This window comes from Puntigrus tetrazona, unplaced genomic scaffold (assembly GCF_018831695.1).
Source record: "Puntigrus tetrazona isolate hp1 unplaced genomic scaffold, ASM1883169v1 S000000755, whole genome shotgun sequence".
NCBI lineage: Eukaryota > Metazoa > Chordata > Actinopteri > Cypriniformes > Cyprinidae > Puntigrus > Puntigrus tetrazona.
In genome coordinates, this window is record NW_025048364.1 from 40,001 (window position 1) to 65,000 (window position 25,000).

The following is a 25,000-nucleotide window of genomic DNA, read 5'->3' on the forward strand; positions in this document are numbered from 1 at the left end:
TTGTGGCATGTATGCTTTCCTTAAAATACATATTATAGCATTTTTGCGATTATGTTGACTTGTGAACATTGTGTTTTTTAGTGTTAAAGCAAGAAAACTCAAAACAGCTAGAGATCTTGCTTATAAATATTCATAAACACTTTTAAAAAAAATATTTTCGACATACATGCTTTTGTAAAAATATATAATTAATTATAAAAATTTTTTACTGTTATTTTAACACTTCTTTTTTTAGAAACGCTGTGTTTTTGCGCTGCTGTCGAGCGAGAAAATGCAAAACAGCTGGAGATCTTGCTTATAAATATTCATAAACACTTTAAAAAAATATTTTCAACATATATGCTTTCGTAAAAATATATAATTAATTATATTATTTTTTTACTGTTATTTTAACACTTCTTTTTTTAGAAACGCTGTGTTTTTTGCGCTGTTGTCGAGCAAGAAAACGCAAAACAGCTGGAGACCTTGCTCATAAATATTCATAAACACTTTTTAAAAATAAAATTCAACATATATGCTTTCGTAAAAATATATAATTAATTATCCAATTTTTTTACTGTTATTTTAACACTTCTTTTTTAGAAACACTGTGTTTTGCGCTGCTGTCGAGCTTAGAAAACGCAAAAAGAGCTGGAGATCTTGCTTATAAATATTCATAAACACTTTTTTTTAAATTCAACATATATGCTTTCGTAAAAATATATAATTAATTCTATTATTTTTTTACTGTTATTTTAACACTTCTTTTTTTTAGAAACGCTGTGTTTTTGCGCTGCTGTCGAGCGAGAAAACGCAAAACAGCTGGAGATCTTGCTCATAAATATTCATAAACACTTTTAAAAAAAATATTTTTGACGTACATGCTTTCGTAAAAATATATAATTAATTCTATTATTTTTTTACTGTTATTTTAACACCTCTTTTTTAGAAACGCTGTGTTTTTTGCGCTGCTGCCGAGCGAGTCTCACCGGGAGTCTCAACGAATTCTTGCACATGCTTTTTCTGAATCCGTTGGCGAGAAGCTCTGTGCATGATCCAGCGCATCAATATTAATTCTGCGTTTCTTGCGCATTGACAATGACAAACTTGAGCGGTTGGAATTTCCTGTGAGGAGACGCGCTAATGAAGAGATCCCATCTGATTGGCTTTATTAATGCGCAGATTAGCGGCCGGAGTGATGAATGAATCCTATTACGGTGTCAGTTGAGGTTATTTGTGGCTGAATACGTGAGAAGCACAAAAGAGCGGACGATTTCTTTAGATTTTGGCCCCTATCTTTCGCAGTTCTGCTCAATAAATGGATCGGCTCGTTAGCTAAACATGAACTGTGAGGACAGAGCGAGAGCTTAATATGATGAATGAGATGATGTTCTCGTGTGTGAAGCACTGGCTCCGTCTCAAACCCTAGGCAGCTCACTACATAGGCAGCATACTAATTTATCAAGTGAGCTTGTTCCTCGGTGCATTTGCATTTGCATCTTTAACTTAATTTAATTTTCCAACAAGTGCCTTGTCTGTATGTTTAATGTCTGTCTGTTTAATGTTGCACTATTTATATTTTAGATATTTTAGATATTTTACCATTATTTTATTATACTTTAGTTTTTTTTTATTCTTTTATCTTTATTCTTTTATTCTGCATGATTGCAAGGTCAGAAGGGAAGGAATTTCATCTGTGCTGTATGTTGTACATAGAGCATATTTGACAATAAAGTTGACTTGACTTGACTTGACTTGTCTTCTTTTCCTGAACGGACATCAAAACATCCTTAAGTCAAGATGCATTTATTCGAGATGCAAAATTAGATAAAGTCTTGAGTTAGAAAAAGATGTGATGTTTATGAGAAAAAGGAGATTTTTCTGACTCCACTTGCAGATATTTATTCTTGTTTTAAGCATAAACTTAAAACCAGGCTTCTTTTAGGGTTAAAGTTAACTAAAAGTAAAATCCCAAACTTTTTGTTACTTAAAAAAATGTAAAATACATAAAAAAATTGTATATATATAAAAAATATATATATATATATATATATATAATATAATTTATTATTATTATTATCATTAAATATTTTTCTATTATATATATATAATTTATTATTATTATTATTATTAAATATTTTTCTATTATATATATAATTTATTATTATTATTACTAAATATTTTTTCTATTATATATATATATATATAAATATATATATAATTTATTATTATTATTATTAAATATTTGTTTAAATATATATATATAAAATTTTTATTTTAATTTTTAAGGAAAAAAAAAAGTTTGATTTTAGTTTATGTAAGGTATGTTTATTTTTCAGCTGGTTATATTTGACTAATAACTGAAACTAAAGCTTGGTGTCAAAATGACATGAGGTTAGTATTTAAATTAAAATCAATTTCCGATGCTGCAAGAAAAAACGTGTCTGTCATTCGTTAGCTTGTTTTCTAAACTAACACTGTGATTTATCTTATAAACATGAGAAAATGTTTTTTTTGTGCATTTCAATTATATTGCAATAAATTATTGAACTTGTAAGGATTTAGTCGTTTAGCGCCGCTTTTCTCCAAAGAGAACGATAGAAGTCATCTTCTGTTATCTTAACGCAGCGCACAATTCTTTAATTTAATGCTATAATTAAAAAGAAAACCGAGCAAGTTAGCATAACAGGCCTTTTTGCCTTTGTTAGTTGTGTAAGAAATAACAAAACAATTGGATATTTAACAGAGTAATGTATAAGTGACTGTGTATGTGAGGACTCTGATGCTGGTGATCAGATGAAAGTAGGACAGAAGAAGAACTCAACACCTTCTGAAATCATGCTGTCAGTGTCAGGTTATTCTCTTTAGATGATTACATCCATCCTCTCTCTCTCTCTCTGTCTCTCTCTCTCTCTCTCTCTCTCTCTCTCTCTCTCTCTGTCTCTCTGTCTCTCTCTCTCTCTCTCTCTCTCTCTCTCTCTGTCTCTCTCTCTCTCTCTCTCTCTCTCTCTCTCTCTCTCTCTCTCTCTCTCTCTCTCTCTCTCTCTCTCTCTCTCTCTCTCTCTCTCTCTCTCTCTCTCTCTCTCTCTCTCTCTCTCTCTCTCTCTCTCTCTCTCTCTCTCTCTCTCTCTCTCTCTCTCTCTCTCTCTCTCTCTCTCTCTCTCTCTCTCTCTCTCTCTCTCTCTCTCTCTCTCTCTCTCTCTCTCTCTCTCTCTCTCTCTCTCTCTCTCTCTCTCTCTCTCTCTCTCTCTCTCTCTCTCTCTCTCTCTCTCTCTCTCTCTCTCTCTCTCTCTCTCTCTCTCTCTCTCTCTCTCTCTGTCTCTCTCTCTCTCTCTCTCTCTCTCTCTCTCTCTCTCTCTCTCTCTCTCTCTCTCTCTCTCTCTCTCTCTCTCTCTCTCTCTCTCTCTCTCTCTCTCTCTCTCTCTCTCTCTCTCTCTCTCTCTCTCTCTCTCTCTCTCTCTCTCTCTCTCTCTCTCTCTCTCTCTCTCTCTCTCTCTCTCTCTCTCTCTCTCTCTCTCTCTCTCTCTCTCTCTCTCTCTCTCTCTCTCTCTCTCTCTCTCTCTCTCTCTCTCTCTCTCTCTCTCTCTCTCTCTCTCTCTCTCTCTCTCTCTCTCTGTCTCTCTCTCTCTCTCTCTCTCTCTCTGTCTCTCTCTCTCTCTCTCTCTCTCTCTCTCTCTCTCTCTCTCTCTTTCTTCTTCTTTTCTCTAGCAAACTGCATAAAATCCGATAAGCATCCGATAAGAAATGTTTGAGTTACTTAAATCTAAAAACTAATAAATCTGAGCACACATATTCTACATATATATATATATATATATATATATATATATATATATATATATATATATATATATATATATATATATACAGATTTCCTGACATATTGTTTCTCAAGAGACACAGGTGAGAAGCACTTCTCTCCGTTCTGACAGTAGTGTAAGAACACAAGGCTGCTTACTAATGAAGTTTCCTTCTGAAAACGCTTCAATGACTCTTTATTCGTACGAAGACAGAGAACAGCTGTGCTCAGAATAGCATCTCTTCACACCCGTCCTATTTACGTGTGCTTGAAACTCTTATTGTGGAATAATACCTGCTCTTGTAGATGTAGGTCAGACGTTAGTTTGATCACGCTCGGATCAGAACTCCATCAGTCACTCAGCGGCTGTCCTTTACACAGAACTCACCGAGAACTGGGTTATCTTCAAATCCAGACGGCCATCTTGGCTCAGAGCCGCGGCAGCAGTTTCACATTTATTGTTCCTTCTCAAAATTCAAATTGAAATTCAAATTTTATTTGTCACATACACATACATACATGGTAATGACATGCAGTGAAATGTTCTATTACAACCGTCCAGCATCAAAATAGAAACAAAATTTAAATGTATATATAAATATAAAATATAAAAATATGTATAAAAAGAAGTGTGCAAAGTAGAATATAAAAAAATAAAATAAAATAGAATATAAATATAAAGTATAAGATATAAAGTGTAAAGTGTATAAAGTGTAAGTGTCCGGTGCAAGTGACTAGTGCAATTGTCCAAAATGTAAGTGGCGAGTATCTGGGAAAGAGGGGTGAACATGGGAATCCCGGTGATTAGGTGCTGGGTGTTCTCTGGTTCAGACTCCGAATGGCCTGCGGGAAGAAGCTCCTCCTCATTCTCTCTGTGTTTGCCTTCAGGGAACGTAAAGCGCTTTCCTGAACGCAGCAGAGAAAAGAGTCCATTGTTGGGATGGCTGAGGTCTTCCACGATCTTCCTGGCTCTGGTACAGCACCGCTTGTTGTAGATGTGCTGCAGCACAGGGAGCTCAGTGCAGATGGTGCGCTCAGCTGACCGCACCACCTTCTGAAGGGCTCGCCTGTCCTGCATGGTGCTGTTTCCAAACCAGGAGGTGATGTTTCCCATCAGGACACTCTCGATGGTGCAGGTGTAAAAGTTCCTGAGCACCTGAGATGGGAGTCTGAAGTCCCTTAAGCGCCTCAGATGGTATAGACGCTGCCGGGCCTTCTTCACCAGGGTGTTGATGTGACAGGACCAAGACAGGTCCTGCGTGATGTGAACACCCAGGTACCGGAAACTGTCCACTCTCTCCACTGGGGTCCCGTCGATCTTGATGGGATGGTAAGAGCGCACCTGCTTCGTGCTGAAGTCCACTATTAACTCCTTTGTTTTGCTGACGTTCAGGAGAAGATTGTTCTCCTGACACCATCTCTCCAGGTTGTTGATTTCCTGAAGGTAGGCCATCTCATCGTTGTTGGAGATCAGGCCCACCACGACAGTGTCGTCAGCAAATTTAACGATGGTGGTGGAGTTTGTAGTGGCCACACAGTCATGTGTGTACAGCGAGTACAGCAGGGGGCTCAGAACACAACCCTGAGGGGCTCCAGTGCTGAGAGTGTGTTTTCCCATCCGTACGGCTTGTGGTCTGTCGGTCAGGAAGTTAGTGATCCAGTGACGCAGGGATGGGCTGAGTCCCAGGACCTCCAACTTCGAGGTGAGCGTGGAGGGAACTATGGTGTTGAACGCTGAACTATAGTCCACGAACAGCATTTTCACATAGTTCCCTTTCCTAAAATCCAGGTGGCTTGTGGTTGTGTGGAGGAGGTGTGTGATGGCATCCTCCGTAGACCGGTTTTGGCGGTAAGCAAACTGTAGTGGGTCGAGTGTGTCCGGTAGTGATGCGGTGATGAAGTCTCTGACGAGTCTCTCGAAGCACTTCATCACTACAGAGCTACAGGGCGGTAATCATTAAGGCAAGATGGTTGAGGTTTCTTCGGCACAGGAACAATGATGGACTCTTTGAAACACGAGGGGACTACAGACTGTTTCAGGGAGAGATTAAATATCTCAGTGAACACCGGTGCTAGCTGGTCAGCACAGGCTCTCAGAACCCGACCTGTGATGCCGTCAGGTCCTGCTGCCTTCCTGGTGTTCACTCTCCTAAATGCCCTCCTTACGTCGTGCTCCGAAATGGTGAACGTGATTTCCTCTCCGGCTCTCTCGGCGTGCGTGCTGTTCATCATGCCGCTAGCGGCGCTAGCGTGATTAGCTGCAGCCTCGAAACGAGCATAAAAGCCAGAGAAGCATCCGCGCTCTCCACTCTGGAGGTTGGCGTTTTATAGTCCGTGATGTTTCTCAGTCCCTGCCAAAGGCTCCTAGAGTCACTGTGTTGAAACTGTGACTCTAGTTTCCTCCCGTAGCGCCTCTTTGCCTCCTTTACCGCTCTGCGCACGATGTACGACGCAGCCTTGTATTCAGACATATCCCCGGTGACTATCCCCGTGTTATAGGCTGCGGAGCGGGATCTCAGAGAGTCGCGGATAGTTTTGTCTACCCACGGCTTCTGGTTGGGAAACGTCCTGATGACGGTTTTCTCTACCGTGTCATCCGCTAGTTTCCCGATGAATCCCACCACCGCTTCCGTGAACACGTTGACGTCCTCGGAGCTACACCTGAACATGGCCCAGTCTGCGTCATCCAAAGCGTCCTGCAGAGCGGCCACCGAATGGTCAGTCCAGCGTGACACCTCCCTCTGTACCGGGGCTTCCTGTTTCAGCCTCTGTTTGTAAACAGGTACGAGGAATATGGCGGCATGGTCCGATTTACCAAACGGTGGGCATGATTTTGCCTTGTAGCTGTCTCTGAAGGGTGTGTAGCAGTGATCCAGTGTCCTTTCGCCCCTGGTGGGGCAGGTGATGTGCTGGTGAAAGTTCGGCAGTGCGCGCTTGAGGTTTGCACTGTTAAAATCCCCCAGCACAATGAGTGCGGCGTCCCGGTGCTGTGTCTGGTGTGTTGTGAGGTGGTCGTGTAAGTCCCATATTGCAGTGTCCGTGTCCGCTTGAGCTGGAATGTAAACGGCGCTGACTATGACCGAGCTGGAAGATAGAAAGATAGAAGATAGAAAGGGCGACATTTGATGGTCAGAAGTTCCAGGTTTGGTGTGCAGGAGCGTGAGAGAAGAACAACGCTCGCGCTGTCGCACCAGCGGTTGTTCACCATCAGACACACTCCACCTCCCTGTGTCTTCCCCGACTCCATTGTTCTGTCCATGCGGTAAACGGAGAAAAACTCGGCCGGTTGTATGGCGTGGTCCGGTACCGCTGGGTTCAGCCATGTCTCGGTGAAGCAGAGGAGGTGGCAGTCCCGAATGTCTCTCTGGAACTTGATCCTTGCCCTGAGGTCATCGAGCTTGTTTTCCAGAGACTGGACGTTGGCTAACAGGACACTAGGTAGGGGAGCGCGGTGTGAGCATGCTCTCAACCTGTTCCTGACGCCGGCTTGTTTCCCTCGTGGACGCCGGTGCGGGTCGCGTCCTTTTGTCTTCGTCAGGATCTCGCTCGGCCAGCATGGGTCCGGGTTTAAAAACGGCGAAAGTTGGGTGCATTGTACACCAATAGATATAAGAGTGGCTCGGTCGTATGTAATAATAGCCATCTTATATAAAGAAAACCACGCAGACTGTCCACAATACTAGCAATTAAGAGAAAAACAAAAAGTTTTGCAGGAGAAGCGTCGACGGCAGCCGAACTCAACGGCGCCATCTGTTAACACATCTGTTCTAACCGTTTCATCATTTTTTACTTTACAGAATTGGTCTGATGTAAGTAGAATTAGTTTGCTGATGAGTGCAACGTCATTAATGAATTATAGTAAAAAAACAAAAACACTGTAATAAATGGATTTTATGTATTTTACTATTAAAGTAACTTCATTTTAAAAATATTGCTAATTACATTTTTTGGTTAATTTAAATTTGTTACTTTTTTGTCATTTTTTGCAACATTATCAAATTACTTTTTGTTTTTTTTTCTGTTATTTAGCAACAATATCAAATGAATTTTATTTGTAAAATATTTTTGTTTATTTTATTCAATTTAAATCAACAGTTAAGTTCCATAACATAACGTTAAATTAATTTTTAGCAGTGTTATATTAATTTAATTTGATTTGAGTAAACGTTTGAATTTTTCCATCTACGTTAAAAGGCGGATCAAGGCAGTAATTTAATTTAATGAATCATGCAAAAAATGTTATTATTGTTTCAAGTAAACTACAATGCGTCTTCAATAAGAACACTTGACTAGTTGACTGGCCTCACTAGTAGTTTCAGTGGCTACCTAGCTAGTCCAAGTTGGTGTTTTCAGCAGGCGACTAGCCCAAACCGTGTCTGTTATTAGCTGATCTTTGTATATGCTAGCTTTTGGCGCTGGGTCTCTACAGGTGGAGGCTTCATGTTTGTTTTCTCCTCATGTCTTAATCCTACGGCGAGGTTAGCGAGAGCCGATAGAAGCGTTCGATCTCGATCGCTGATAAGGCTAATAGAGTTTGTGTGGAAGACCCTGTTTTATTGAATTACGGGTCAGGTGCTGACCTCGCATCGATCTGTGAAGGTGTGAGGTTGAGCTTATCCAGGTAAACAAACCCTTTCTAAAAACACCTAAAAACACCACACTGTAAAAAAAAAAACCCTTTCTTTCTTGTTTCCAGCCGAAACATCCAAAAAAAATTAGGGCTCTCAGTCGATTACGTTTTTTTACAATTAATCTTAATTAATCACAATTACTCGTAAAATAAATTTGACTTACAAAATATTTTTCGAGCTATGTTTCTGTTAGATTACAAAGAATCAAGTAGACCTCACAAATTGTAGCTTTATAAATATATATTATTCAACGGAAAGTGTGTTGCATATAAACATGTTAGATTTAATATTACACATGAGATAATATTACACATGAGATAATATTACACGAAAACGTTTAGGCTACAGTGGAACATAAAAGAAGATCGTTTGAGAAACATCTCAGTATTTTTTGTTAATTCGATGAAAGTCGTTTGTACCTAAAAGAGCGTTGTCTTTAAAATACATTCATGTTTCACAAAAGAAAACGCCATGATGGTGAGTAAATAATGACAGAATTTAAATTTTCTACACACTATCCCTTTATGCTATTGTTGTTGTTTATTATTACCATTATTTTAAATCAAATGATACTCTAAACAAGAAAGTAACGCTGCCAGTCTTTAACTTGATTCATTTAGACGGCTGATTCATTCAGGAATGAGTCTTTGAATCATCGGTTCACACAATTCGTTCAAAACGCAGGTTTATTCAGAAACGTAATGTTTTAAATGAATGTTAATAATTCATTCATTTGCTTGAACGACTAAACAAAACGGCATTGTGTGTGTGTGTGTGTGTGTGTGTGTGTGTGTGTGTATAGTTTAGTACAAAAGACCGAAAACCAATCAAAAAGAGCTCTTTTTCTGTTTAAAGACATGAGATGCAGTGTGATTTAAAAACAAATTTTACTTGGCTTTGTAAACATACCGTGAGACACGAGTGCGACGGTGACAGACCTCCCTCCAGAAAATGCGATTATCATGCGTTTTGTGTTAATGGCCTGCTTTCGGTTTTGACGTAAACAACATCATCTGCGCGTTTTCTTCAATATTTTGAACGGGATAAGGGATAACGGGATAAGCTACGAAAAACATTCAAATGAAACATCGTCGCATCTTGTGCGTCATTAATAAAGCAACCCCACACGCCCCGAAAACTCCAATGAAAAATGTGGGTTTTTATTTTAAAGTTTCCCTATTACGGATTTTTTGAAAGTGAACTGACTCTGAATCATTACGAGTCGTTTCATGTTGCCGTCATGTTCACATTAGCATATCGCCGCCCGTTTGTTGATTTTATCGTGCTCTGAAACAGAAGATGCTAATTTATTCTCCACCACTAGATGGTGCTTTTGCTGTGTTTTATGCTCGGAAACGCTGCTTTAAATGAAATCGATTTTGAAATTCGATTGAAATCTAAATTGTTTGGATGTCGTCGAACAAATAAGGTAAAGGAAGTTTGCTATATATATATATATATATATATATATATATATATATATATGTGTGTATATATGTGTGTGTGTGTGTGTGTGTATATATATGTGTGTGTGTGTGTGTATATATATACACACATATATACAGTATATACATTAGTACATACATATATATACACACACACTCACACACACACATATATATGTACATATATAATAAAAAAAATGTGATTAAAGTTGTTAAATTACGAGAAATTTGTATCTTAAAGAATCTTTTTGTTGCATTGTTACTGCAATTAAGGAATCTGTTCTTAACCCGTAACTGGGGCACTTTCATATAAATCTGACAAACATTCGAAATGCGTTGTTTTGGACAGCCCTAACGTGTTCGTGAGCTGCTGCTCTCATGCTTTCACGGAGACGCGGGGTTTGAATGGTGTCCTTCTCCCCGGGGCGTCTGCCAGAAGCTGCGGCGATGCAGGACGTCTCCTTTCTCCTTCCTGACACGCTTGTTAGCGTTCCCCGCGATTAGCGGCAGCTCGGGCCTGCGTTTCATATTTCACCGGAGCTGCGCAGAGATGGAGTGAATCAATAGCTGAGGGAGAAACGGAGAGAGAGAGAGAGAGAGAGGCTCCGGATCAGACCATCTCGCTCGCAGGGGTCGCAGCTCGAAGCCCGTCTGGTTTCTCTGGAGCGGGCGGCCGGACGAGGGCACGAGCAGCGCAGCGCGTTTCTAACGGCGGCGAGCGAGCCACACACACACGCTCGTCCTGCGTCACGCAGCGGCGCTCCAGACGTCACTCTCAAAGCCCCCTCCCCTCCCGTCCTCGTCTCCGCCGCTTTAGTACGCTCTCGCGCTTGCAGCCGTCCGAGCCGGAGAGAGAGCTGCGGTGAATGCGGCGCTTGGCCTGCATGCGTTGCGTCTGCGTGCGAGGGGCACTCAGGTGAGCTGTTTCCTGCAAACAGTGACTGCAATAAGGTAAGACATGCTCCCCTTCGGTGCATGCTGATCGCCACCAACACTCCCCAGACGCCGCCGTCGCCACGCTCGACGTCTTTGTGAACGCAGGGAATGCGCTCGTGCTGTGACACGCGCTTCACCTGAGACTCGCTCCGACCAGATGCATGCTTCACGCTGCTGCCCTGATTGTTAAGGATGCGCTCGGCCCCGGGAGTGTGTGTGTGTGTGTGTGTGTGTGTGTCGTGAGGCGGAGGAGGAGGATGATGGAGGAGGAAGCAGGCCACTCTCCCGTCTGTGTGTCAGCGGCGCAGGATTAGAGGATCTCACACACTCAGATTAATACACACTCATGAACTCACAGCTGCTTGGTTCACTGATGCTAGCGCTCGGATCACTGTGGAGTGAATTATACTCACACATCATCTATCTCTCTGTCTGTCTACCTTCTATCCATCCTTCTAGTGTTCTACCATTCTATCTATCTGTCTATCTGTCTATCTATCCATCTATCTATCTATCTATCTATCTATCTATCTATCTATTATTCTGTTCTATCTATCTATCTATCTATCTGTCTATCTATCTGTCTATCTATCTATTCTGTTCTATCTATCTATCTATTATTCTGTTCTTTCTATCTATCTATCTATTATTCTGTTCTATCTATCTATCTATCTATCTATCTATCTATCTATTCTGTTCTATCTATCTATCTATCTATCTATCAATCTATCTATCTATCTATTATTCTGTTCTATCTATCTATCTATCTATCTATCTATCTATCTATCTATCTATCTATCTATCTATCTATCTGTCTATCTATCTATCTATCTATCTATCTATTATTCTGTTCTATCTATCTATCTATCTATCTATCTATCTATCTATCTATCTATCTATCTATCTATCTATCTATCTATCTATCTATCTATTATTCTGTTCTATCTATCTATCTATCTATCTATCTATTCTGTTCTATCTATCTATCTATCTATCTATCTATCTATCTATCTATCTATCTATCTATCTATCAATCTATCTATCTATCTATTATTCTGTTCTATCTATCTATCTATCTATCTATCTATCTATCTATCTATCTATCTATCTATCTATCTGTCTATCTATCTGTCTATCTATCTATCTATCTATCTATCTATCTATCTATCTATCTATCTATCTATCTATCTATCTATCTATCTATCTATCTATTATTCTGTTCTATCTATCTATCTATCTATCTATCTATCTATCTATCTATCTATCTATCTATCTATCTATCTATCTATCTATCTATTATTCTGTTCTATCTATCTATCTATCTATCTATCTATCTATCTATCTATCTATCTATCTATCTATCTATCTATCTGTCTATCTATCTATCTATCTATCTATCTATTATTCTGTTCTTTCTATCTATCTATCTATTATTCTGTTCTATCTATCTATCTATCTATCTATCTATCTATCTATCTATCTATTCTGTTCTATCTATCTATCTATCTATCTATCTATCTATCTATCTATCTATCTATTATTCTGTTCTATCTATCTATCTATCTATCTATCTATTATTCTGTTCTATCTATCTATCTATCTATCTATCTATCTATCTATCTATCTATCTATCTATCTATCTATCTATCTATCTATCTATCTGTCTATCTATCTATCTATCTATCTATCTATCTATCTATCTATCTATCTATCTATCTATCTATTATTCTGTTTCTATCTATCTATCTATCTATCTATCTATCTATCTATCTATCTATCTATTATTCTGTTCTATCTATCTATCTATCTATCTATCTATCTATCTATCTATCTATCTATCTATCTATCTATTATTCTGTTCTATCTATCTATCTATCTATCTATCTATCTATCTATCTATCTATCTATCTATCTATCTATCTATCTATCTATCTATCTATCTATCCATTGTTCTATTATTCATTCTGTTCTATCTAGCTATCTCTTGTTCTATCGTTCTATCCTTCTATCATTCTTTCTATCTATCATTCAATATATTTGCATTATCTTTATATAATTTCATATATTCTTCATCCATCATCTATTGTTCTGCCTGTATATTCTTTTATCTATCTATCTATCGTTTCTATCATTCTGTCTATCATCTTCACCTGTATTTATCCTTTCACCCATCCTCTTATCTATCGTTCTCTCTATCTTTGTTCTATATCCATGTATCATCTCTGTTTATCTGTCTTTCAGTTCTGTCTTTCTCTTTTTAGGTTTCAGTTCACATTCTTTGCAAAATGTACTTTTCCAGTTAAAAGCTACAAAAGTCGGTACCTAAGCCGCGTTGGGTTTTACTTCCTCGGGGTTCTGCATCCCGTCCTGCGCCTCAATTCAAATTCAGGACATGAAAAGAAAAAGCTCAGCATGCACTACCCAGACTTCGTTTGTGCTCAGATGTCATTATCTTTGCTTATTGCTTGTGTTTTGTGAAGCGTGGAGCACAGAACACAGCTTCGGCGATCAGAGATGAAGCCGAGGTCGTAGTGCGAGGTCTTTTGGACGTTCATTAGCGCCGGCGCTAGCGTTAGATTTGTGCATAATTAATTTCGCCGGGGAGTAAACATCCCTTAATTGTGCCGGATGCCGAAGTTTTAATCACGCCGGCGTTCACGTTTGTTAGGTGTTTTATGTAAATCTGGTCATTAGTTAACTGCTGCTGACCGTTGCTTTGCTCTCCGAGCAGTTTTCAGTCTGTACTCCAGAAACTCTCTCTGTGTGAACTTCACCATTATAATCCACTCAAAGGCTTGGGTTACTGTGTGTGATGCAGAGGATCATGGGAGCTGGTGCAATATCTGTCTATCTATCTATCTATCTATCTATCTGCTTCTCTATCCATCCATCTATCCATCTATCTAACCGTTTCTCTATCTATCCATCCATCTATCTATCCATCTATCCATCCATCCATCCATCAATCATCCATCCATCCATCTATCCATCCATCCATCTATCTAACCATTTCTCCATCCATCTATCCATCCATTTATCCATCTATCCATCCATCCATCCATTTACCTATCTAACCGTTTCTCTATCTATCTATCTATCCATCTATCCATCCATCCATCTAACCGTTTCTCCATCCATCCATCCATCCATCCATCCAACCATCTATCATCTATCCATCCATCTATCCATCTATCCATCCATCCATCCATTTACCTATCTAACCGTTTCTCTATCTATCATCCATCCATCCATCCATCCATCCATCATCTATCTAACGTTTCTCATCCATCCATCCATCCATACATCCATCCATCCATCTATCATCTATCCATCCATCCATCTATCTAACCGTTTCTCCATCCATCCATCCATCCATCCATCCATCCATCCATCCATCCATCCATCCATCTATCTAACCGTTCCTCCATCCATCCATCCATCCATTTACCTATCTAACCGTTTCTCTATCTATCCATCCATCCATCCATCCATCCATCCATCCATCCATCCATCCATCCATCATCTATCTAACGTTTCTCTATCCATCCATCCATCCATCCATCCATCCATCCATCCATCCATCCATCTATCCATCTATCTAACCATTTCTCTATCCATCCATCCATCCATCCAACCATCTATCATCTATCCATCCATCTATCCATCTATCCATCCATCCATCCATTTACCTATCTAACCGTTTCTCTATCTATCCATCCATCTATCCATCTATCCATCCATCCATCTATATATAACCGTTTCTCCATCCATCCATCCATCCATCAATCATCCATCATCCATCTATCTAACCGTTTCTCCATCCATCTATCCATCTATCCATCCATCCATCCATTTACCTATCTAACCGTTTCTCTGTCTATCCATCTATCTAACCGTTTCTCTATCCATCCATTTACCTATCTAACCGTTTCTCTATCTATCCATCCATCCATCCATCCATCTATCTAACCGTTTCTCCATCCATCCATCCATCCATTCATCCATCCATCCATCCATCCATCCATCCATCCATTTACCTATCTAACCGTTTCTCTATCCATCCACCCATCCATCCATCCATCTATCTATCCATCTATCCATCCATCCATCTATCCATCTATCTAACCGTTTCTCCATCCATCCATCCATCCATCCATCCATTTACCTATCTAATCGTTTCTCATCCATCCACCCATCCATCCATCCATCTATCTATCCATCTATCCATCCATCCATCTATCCATCTATCTAATCTTTCTCCATCCATCCATCCATCCATCCATCCATCCATCCATTTACCTATCTAACCGTTTCTCTATCTATCCATCCATCCATTCATCCATCCATCCATCCATCTATCTATCCATCTATCCATCCATCCATCTATCCATCTATCTAACCGTTTCTCTATCCATCCATCTATCCATCCATCCATCCATCTATCTATCCATCTATCCATCCATCCATCTATCCATCTATCTAACCGTTTCTCTATCCATCCATCCATCCACCCATCTCTAGAGCAGGTATAGTTCCTGATACTCCTCTGTAAGTCTCTCAGCTGATTTCTGGTGAAGACAGGTTCTCTGTGAGACGAGTTCGAGGGAAGGTTTCTGTTGTTGGGTCCAGATCCAAACAGCCATTAAACGAGCCGCCAGGAACTCTGCCAATTTTGTCATTAATACAGTACAAGCCTTTGTCTTGTTTTTTTCCTCGTCCTTTCCCGTCCAATCTCTGTAAAACTGAAGTTTAGCACTCACTTTAATCACAGCAGCTCACAGTCAAGGACGCCAGACTCTAAGTTCAGTAATTGCCAGGAAAAGATGGACTTTTTGTCCGTTTCATAATTCTGTTTTTCAGCTGCATCACTATCTACACCAGCAAAAATCGAATTTGCTGTAATGAAATTACCCATAAATATAGTGAAAATTGCATTTTTATCATTTTGATCTTACTCTTCTTGCATTCATATACTTTCTGCATGCAATTGAAGTCTTCTCTACAGCTTCCTTTGCTGTGAAATGATCTCTTCTGCTCACCGAGGCTGCATTTATTTAATCAAAAATACAGTAAAAATTGTGAAATATTATTATAATCTAAAACACCTGTTTTCTATGTAAACATGCGTTAAAGTTTAATTTATTTCTGTGAAGCGCTGCTGTATTTTCTGCATCATTCCTCCAGTCTTCAGAGTCACACGACCTTCAGAAATCAGAACATTTCTGATTATTATCAGTGCTGGAAACGCTTGTGCTGCACGATATTTTTGTGGAAACCGTAAAACATTTTATGTTTCAGGATTCGCAGATGAATAGAAAGCTCAAAAGAACAATCTTTTGCTACATTATAAACGTCTTTACTGCTGCTTTTCATCGATTGAATGAGTCTTTGATGAATAAAGGAATATATGCATCTCTTTAAAGCAAGGCACTGCAGATGAATGGGGTAAAAGTCAACTTTTTTTTCATTAGTAATTGAAAAAAAACATTTGTATTACAAGTTTTCTAAAATGTTAGCTTTACGAGGCTTTATTTAATGCAATATAAAATGCGCTAAAATTCAGATTTTTCTTTTAATCTTATCTCAGTTAAGTCTGATTTTGTCACTCCATTATTCAGAAAAAAAATACTTTACTGCGTTCAGAAAAAACACATTTTGGGGGGAAATAAAATACTGCACATAATCAATCAAAAATTATATATAAACAAATCCTGCTGTAAAAGCCTTCAGGACGCAGACAGGAATAAAAACCTAAAGTTTCATCCAAACCTTGGAACAATAGTGTATTTATATAGTGTTTAATATTAATATGTGAAACAGTAAGCCACCGATAAACTAGCGTGATGGTCTCAGAAGTCTTGGTTTGATGTTGCTGAGAGATTGATCCGAGCTGGAAGTACACTGCGCAGTGTTTTCTTAAAGATGAAGGATTGTTTCTCAGCTCTTGATGTTTCACTCTTTTGTTGGAGTCTCTTTTATTTCGCAAAATGACAAGCTCTGCATTACGTTCCAGCTCCGTGTGTTCATTTAAACCTGCTTGTTTCACGACTGTAGAGATTTCCTGATTGGGACAGGGTTATGAGTATATATGGGTGTATATATACACAAATAAACTCATCTATCTTTCATCTTCTTCATGTGTTTTTGTGTTAGTTAGCTGTCTTTTTGTAGTTATTTTTTGACCAAATCTAAACAGCGCAACTGCAGTATGATCGAGATGATCTGAAAAAAACTAATTAAACAAATTAATTTGGTGCGCAAATGTCTGCTTTGGTCCCAAAAAATGTGTTTGTTTTTCCACTTTTAAGTGATTTATTTGAATTTTTTTGTTTTTATAATTGAATAAATGTTAATTAATTTGCTTAATGTTTTTGTATTTCTCTTTGTTATAATTTTACATATTCGTATTTATTTTTTTTAAATTATATTTATTTTTCTAATTTGTATTTATTTTTCTAATTTGTATTATTTAATCATTACTTTGCGTAATTATGTCGTTTTTTAAATGTATTATGTTGTGATTTATTTGAATTGTTTGCATTCATTCGTTAGTATTTGATTTGACTTGCTCTTTTATCGGGAGCTCCTCAGACGTGTTTCCTGCTCGTGTCGGCGGTTCTTTATGCGTCCTGAATGCCGTCTGAAGTTTTCTTTCAGAGCTCGTCTCGAGGCGAGAGAGAGCCGTGTTTTTGGCAGCGCTTTCCATTAAGAGCTCTGAATCTCGCGCCGAGGCAGGCTCGAAGATGAGCAGTAGATCAGTCAGGCTAATGTCCGTCTCCTAAAAGCGTGAAATCACAGAGCGGTTAGCTCGTGTGTATCTGTTCGCTGAAAAGCAGCTCTGATGAAGGCTCTGGAGATGCTTTCTCTTTGAGAGCTCGAGGAAACCCGTGCTGCTTTAATCTGGATTAGTTTAGCGGCTCGGTTGCGTTAGCTTGTTGGCTAATTGCGGGCATGAAAAGTTTTCTAAATTCGTTATCTCAGCGGTCTGTTGGTAACTGGATGTTCTAATGTAAGTGTAAGTGCTGTTTATTTGCTGTTCTCTAGATGACTCTCGATTCCTGTTTTGTTATTTATTTAATCATTTTTTCATAGCTTTATGTTCATTCTTTTGTTCTATTCATAATTTGTATCATTTTTATTGTGTTTTATTTTCCAAATTTTTATTTACTATATTTTAACATTATATTAATTTATCATTTAATTTTAGTTTTTAATTTGTATTTATTTGTTTAATTATGTTTTTTGTTATTTTATAAATTTTTTGGTTTTTCCCATTTATTTGTTTTCACTTTAATGTGTTTTATATGATTTTTGTGTGAGTCATTTGCAGGTTTTATGCACTTTTTATTTATTTATACGTTTATAATGTTTTATTTATATGTTTATTTGTTTAATTGTATTTTTTTGTATTTAAAACTAGCATATTAAGAGCACTTATTTCTGTAAATTCAGTTATTTCCTGTTCGTTGATCTTGCAGTTCAGTGTTGATGTGGATGTTGTGCTCTGAATGACTAAATGACACACTCTGTGCTTTTACATGACAAGCATCATGATGGAAAGTGTTCTGATGTGAGTTTGTGAAGATTGAGACTGTCTCGAGCATCTAGAACAATAAACACAGGTCAGGGGGCGGAGTCTGTGCTCTCTGATTGACAGGTCAGGAGGCGGAGTCTGTGTTGCTCTCTTATAGACACGCAGGAGGCGGAGTCTGTGCTCTCTCATTGACAATTCAAGAGGCGGAGTCTGTGCTCTCTGATTGACAATTCAGGAGGCGGAGTCTGTGTTGCTCCGTTATAGACATGCAGGAGGCGGAGTCTGTGCTCTCTGATTGACAATTCAGGAGGCGGAGTCTGTGCTGTCTGATAGACAGTTCAGGAGGCGGAGTCTGTGCTCTCTGATTGATGTTCAGGAGGCGGGGACTGTGTTCTCTGATTGACAGTTCAGGAGGCGGGGTCTGTGGTGCTCTCTGATTGACAGCGCAGGAGGCGGAGTCTGTGCTCTCTCATTGACAATTCAAGAGGCGGAGTCTGTGCTCTCTGATTGACAATTCAGGAGGCGGAGTCTGTGTTGCTCTGTTATAGACACGCAGGAGGCGGAGTCTGTGCTCTCTTATTGACAGTTCAGGAGGCGGAGTCTGTGTTGCTCTGTTATAGACACGCAGGAGGCGGAGTCTGTGCTCTCTGATTGACAATTCAGGAGGCGGAGTCTGTGCTCTCTTATTGACAGTTCAGGAGGCGGAGTCTGTGCTCTCTTATTGACAGTTCAGGAGGCGGAGTCTGTGTTGCTCTGTTTGACAGTTCAGGAGGCAGAGTCTGTGCTCTCTTATTGACAGTTCAGGAGGCGGAGTCTGTGTTGCTCTGTTTGACAGTTCAGGAGGCAGAGTCTGTGTTGCTCTGTTATAGACACGCAGGAGGCGGAGTCTGTGCTCTCTGATTGACAATTCAGGAGGCGGAGTCTGTGCTCTCTTATTGACAGTTCAGGAGGCGTAGTCTGTGTTGCTCTGTTATAGACACGCAGGAGGCGGAGTCTGTGCTATATGATTGACAATTCAGGAGGCGGAGTCTGTGTTGCTCTGTTATAGACACGCAGGAGACGGAGTCTGCTCTCTGATTGACAGTTCAGGAGGCGGAGTCTGTGCTGTCTGATTGAGGTTCAGGAGGCAGAGTCTGTGCTCTCTGATTGACAGTTCAGGAGGCGGGGTCTGTGGTGCTCTCTGATTGACAGCGCAGGAGGCGGAGTCTTTCTCTGATTGACAGAATAGAGATCGAGTGCCTGGCTCAGGTCTGTGGTGTTCAGACGCTGACAGTGACTCCGTTCTGCTCTGAAGCCTCTGTTTCTGTTCACTCTGAAAAAAGGTCACTTACATGCTGGTGTCTCAAACACTGGGCTGTCAGGACGAGAAGAAAAACAGAGAGAAACGCTTTCATTCCTGAGTTTCTGTTAAACACGAGCTTCAATCTAAAGAAATCTCAGACTCTATATCACAGTCACATTGTTTTATTGTAGCTTAAAAACGGCATGCATTAAAAAAAGCAAACAAAAAAAACCACTGAATACTTCGGTGAAGCCTGTATGGTCTGCTAGAAAAAAGATAAACTATTTTATCTATTTAAGATTTTTCCCCAAAGACATAAATATTTATTTTCATCAAGGATGCATTAAATTGATCAAAAGTGACAGTAAAATGATTTCTGAAGATCACGTGACACTGAAGTCTGGATTAATGATATAAATGAAATAAATGACTATTTATAGGATGTTCACATAGAAAACACCTTTTGATTATAATAACTGACTATTTTTACTGTATTTCTGATCAAATAAATGCAGTCTTGGTGAACAGAAGAGTTAAATAGTCAAGCTCCGTTCAGTTTCTGATCCAAACCTCGACTAGCGAATGAAACAACAAGCTACAGAAAAGAAACACGCAAGAAAAGTCAAATAAAAAAAGCAAAAATGCAGGATTTTTACTGTATTCACGTGCAGCATGCTAACAGCGCTCTGTTTCATTTCTAATCAAATGAATGCTTCGCTCAGAAACACAACAATTCCAAGCAGTGTGCTTATTGTTTAAAAACGTGTTGGAACTTTCAGAAGATTTGATTCCTAATGAATTTACCTTGTAATGTGGAATCAAATAAAGTATATAATGTGTGCGTGAGTGTGTGTGTGAGTGTGTGTGTGAGTGTGTGTGTGTGTGTGAGTGTGTGTGTGTGTGTGTGTGTGTGTGTGTGTGTGTGTGTGTGTGTGTGTGTGTGTGTGTGTGTGTGTGTGTGTGTGTGAGTGTGTGAGTGTGTGTGTGTGTGTATGTGTGTGTGAGTGTCTGTGTGTGTGTGTGTGTGTGTGTGTGTGTGAGTGTGTGTGTGAGTGTGTGAGTGTGTGTGTGTGTGTGTGTGTGTGTGTGTGTGTGTGTGTGTGTGTGTGTGAGTGTGTGAGTGTGTGTGTGTGTGTGTGTTTGTGTGTGTGTTGGTTTAGCTCAGGTAGTTTGAGAGTGTGTGTGTTTGGTGAAACTCGGCCCGTGTAAGTGACCCGAGGCGTTCTTGGACGCTCCTCTTGAATGTTTAATGGCGGAGCTCTGACATGATGCCGCTCCGGTCCTCGTGTGCTGCTCAGTCCGGCGATGGAGTGGCCGGTAGGTGTGTGTGTGTGTGTGTGTGTGTGTGTGTGTGTGTGTGTGTGATGTGTACTGTAATGTTTGGTGAAACTCGCGGCTGAATTGATGTCTGAACTGAGATGAAAGCCCGAAGCTCGCAGGGTTGTGAACGGCACCAAACGGCAGACTGTCTTGGATTTGTGTGAATGTGGAGCTGAGCTGAACGTCTTTTCGCTGCAGACCAGGATTTTTATCGAATTTACGCGCTCGAAACAGGCAGCGATGCTTAAAAGGAGATTTGCTGCAAACGAAACCACTTCCGCACTTTGTTTCGATTATTTTGTAGTACTTTAACGCAATCTTGTGTAATATATCTTGTGTTTGTTTCTTTGCTGGTTTTTATGGTATTTGCTATACTTGTATTTTTGTTTTGTAGTTTTTGCCACGAAAATAACCTAAGATCTACTATTATTATTATTTTTTAGATTCATTTTTTAATTTTTATTATTTTTCGTTTAAATTTTTACTGTTTTGATTCATTCTAAGTGTAATTTTATTAACTGTGTTTTTATTTATTCATTTTAATTTTTTTTACTAATTTACAATTTTTGCATTCTTAAAGATCGATTTTTCGTTTTTTTAAATAACGGTTATTTGTACATTTTTTGTATTAATTTTCAGCAATTGTTTTTAAAAAAATTAAAAACTTTTTTTATTTTAAATTAAAATAAATTAAAAATAAATTAGTAATTAAAAATTTGTAATTAAAAAAAGTTTATTTTAATTTTATGTTATGATTTTAATAGATTTTAGCTAGTGCTTTCATGTTATTTTAAAATATTTAATTTTATTTTATTTTTAATTATATATTTTACATATATTTTATATACATATAAGTATTTTATTAGAATTGTTTTTATCATTTAAAATAATTTATTTTAAATTAGAAGTTTTAAATAGCGTAATGATTTAAATCCTTTATTAGGTTTTAGCAAGTGTTTTCATTTAACTTTTAACATTTTTTAATCACATTTTTTAATGATTTTACTCAAGTATTTTGACTCGTTTTTGTCATTTTAAGTCATTTATGTGTAATTAAATTTTTTTCATATTTATTTAAACATTGATATATTTTCATATGCTTTTTTCTAATATTATTTGAATAATTTTTGTCAAGCGTTTGGTGCACGAATGGCGTTAGACAGCGTGTTCATATGAGCCCGGTGTTGCTTCTGAAGTTCAGGCTTGTCGTCTCAAGCTCATTAAAGCCTTCTGCTCTTCTTCTTCTTCTCCTCCTCAGATATGTGTCACCAAGATGTCCACTCGCAGCTGCCAGGGATCAGACTCGGTCATCAAGCCCCTGGACACTATCCCTGAGGACCGGAAGGTGCGCGTGCAGCGGACGCAGAGCGGCTTCGACCCCTTCGAGAAACCGGCGGGGCAGGTCAAGCGCGTCCACTCGGAGAACAACGCCTGCATTAACGCCAAGAGCTCGTCGTCCGGAAAAGAGTCGCCCAAACTCCGCCGTCACTCCAGCCCCAGCTCCGTGAGTCTCTCTCAGAAACCCCTCCCGGCTCCGAGAGCTCGTTCAGAACGGCCATGTCGTGCCTGTTTAACTGCACCGAGGATTCCCAAACGCTGGCCTCCGCCGATCCCCTCTGAGCTGAAATATTAATTTGTTCATATATTAATCATTTATGAGCACTTTCACGTTCACGCGTCTCTGATGTTGGTTAATAGTCATGTAATACACGTGCAGATATACAATAACAGCATCTCGGACATCTTGAAATAAGCCTTTCGTTTTTATTTTTTCAGAACTGTATTTATTTATTTATTACGATTTTACATCAAGGCTTTCCGCAATTGTTTCATTTAGATTTTTTTTTTTTTTGTACTTTTTTACTTTGTGTTGTTATTTTAAATCCATTCGTTTGAATTCGACATTTTTTGTTAGCTTTAACGCATTTGTTCTGGTTTTACGTTTAAAGTATCCATTTTCAGGTTTTTATTTCGATTTTTAATTTCACTTTTATTTGTATTTTATTAAAAGTACTTGTAATAATTTAACATTTTTAACATGTTTTTAAATTATTATTATTATTATTATTAATATTCAGTTTAACTTTTTTTAGATTCGTTTTTCCCTTTAAATTACTATTTTTATAGTACGGGTTTTTTGTTAAATTATTTTTAATTTTACTGTACTATTTCACTTAATTTTTAGGTTTTTTTTCTAAAATGGTTTTCATTTTACTCAATTTATTTAATTCAGCAACCGTTTTATTTAGCTATTTTTATATATTTTTAAACTTTACGTTTTTAATGATTTTATTCAGTTTTCTCACACTATTATTTCATTAATTGCCCGTTTTTGTAGGACCTTACATACGGCATTTTGCATCATTGCTACATTTATTTCGGTCAAATATAAAAAGTGTGTAACTCTGAAAGCAACAGGTGTCCGGTTTGAAGAAAGCACATTACTTGCTGATTCACACCAATGAAAAATGAATGAGAGAGAGAGAGAATCACACCCTTCTCCTGATTCTCACTCAGACCTGTTCTCCTCAGGGCCCCTGCACTCCCGATGCCTCCATCAGGAAAATGAAGGCGTGCTGATCTGATATTTAGAGAGCGCTGGTGTCTGGTGTTGATAAAGAGCGAGGGTTTGAGGTTACAGCTGCATCTTTCACACCGATCGCTGCGGACGAAACCTGATTACTGAAGAAACGATGCGTTTTCAGCAGCATTGAGTCACGTTCGGCACATATGACATTAAAAATTAAAATATATAACATATAAAAAAACCTAATAAAATTATAATATAGATTAAGGTAAAAAATCGAAATAAAAATGTACTAAAAACTAATAAATATAGATTAAATAAAAAAATCGAAATAAAAGACTTAATATTAAAATTGTAATTTTAATTTGAAAATACAAAAGTCTAAATAAAAGACTAAAAAGAGATCATACTATGGATTAAATAAATGACATTTAAAGATCTAAATAAGACACTTACTAAAAAAGAAAGTCATAATATAAATCATAATATAAGTCATATAATATAAGTCATAATATAATTTTTTTAGTAAAATAAAGACTTTTATTTTACTGAAACGTAATTAAAAATAAATGTAGAATTCATAATATAAATAAGATAAATTAAAATGAATCCAAATAAAACACACACCGCAAGCAAATAAAAACATAATGTGAAATTACAGAAAGAATATACAATTTTTCAAAATAAAAAAAATTAAAAACCTAAACTTCTTAAAAACTGAAAATCCTAATTAAAAAAATTAATTCTGACATAATTTATTAATTTGAGTATTTTTGCACTGTTTTAGTTTTTTAATTGTTAAAATCAATTTCATTTTGTTATTAATTTTCGTAGGCTTTTTGTTCTATTAATTGTTTACTTTTTAATAAACACGTGTTCTGTGTTACTGCAGTGATCTCAGGATCTGAAGTACAGGAAATCAACACACGTCATGAATAATTAAGAGAGGCGTCTTCTCATTGGACGAGGACATGCTTTCTCATGAATAATAATGAGTGTAATACAGCTTTAAGAAACCGTGCTCCTAAAATTACGATGACCTTTGATGTATGCATGTTAAAATGTAAAACTAAAACTACAGTAAAATATCATTAGAATTTAAAACAGCTGTGTGTTCAATTTATTTCTGTGAATTTTCAGCATCGTTACGTGATCTTCAGAAATGATAATAATATGCTGATCTTAATATACTAATATCATAATACACTAATATTTACTGATCAAGAAACATTTCTGATTATCTTCAATATTTTTGAGGAAACCTTAGATAGATTTTATGTTTCAGGATTCACAGAAAGTCCATTTCTATTTGAAATAGAAATGCTTTGCCACGTTATGAATGTCCTTAATGCGTCCGTCCTGGCTAAAAGCCATCAGGTTCATGCAGTTTTTATCTAGTAAAGCTCATTTCCTGTTTAACAGGAAGCAATTCATCAGCACAGACTCATCAATGCTGGAGGAATCCCGGATCCTGTAATAAAAGTGTTTGTGTCTCTCTGCTCTGTTTCAGCCCACGAGCCCGAAGTTCGGCAAAGCGGATTCGTACG

The 25,000-nt window shown here is 38.0% G+C and overlaps 1 protein-coding gene across 3 annotated transcripts in view; it reads left to right on the forward strand.

Annotated features, from left to right (window-relative positions):
• Window positions 1–25,000, forward strand: part of LOC122335333 (cyclin-dependent kinase 14) — a 79,664-nt gene that overhangs the window by 24,608 nt on the left and 30,056 nt on the right. Inside the window, exons 1-3 of one of the 3 annotated variants that reach the window (XM_043233164.1) lie at window positions 10,466–10,805; window positions 22,185–22,430; window positions 24,964–25,000. The exon at window positions 24,964–25,000 is cut by the window's right edge and continues 58 nt beyond it. In XM_043233164.1, coding sequence (XP_043089099.1) covers window positions 22,200–22,430; window positions 24,964–25,000 — 268 coding nt within the window. In that variant the 5' untranslated portion in view covers window positions 10,466–10,805; window positions 22,185–22,199. Of the gene's footprint in view, window positions 1–10,465; window positions 10,806–22,182; window positions 22,431–24,963 lie in introns of those variants that run through there. The other 2 variants (XM_043233163.1, XM_043233162.1) reach the window with 2 other exon arrangements.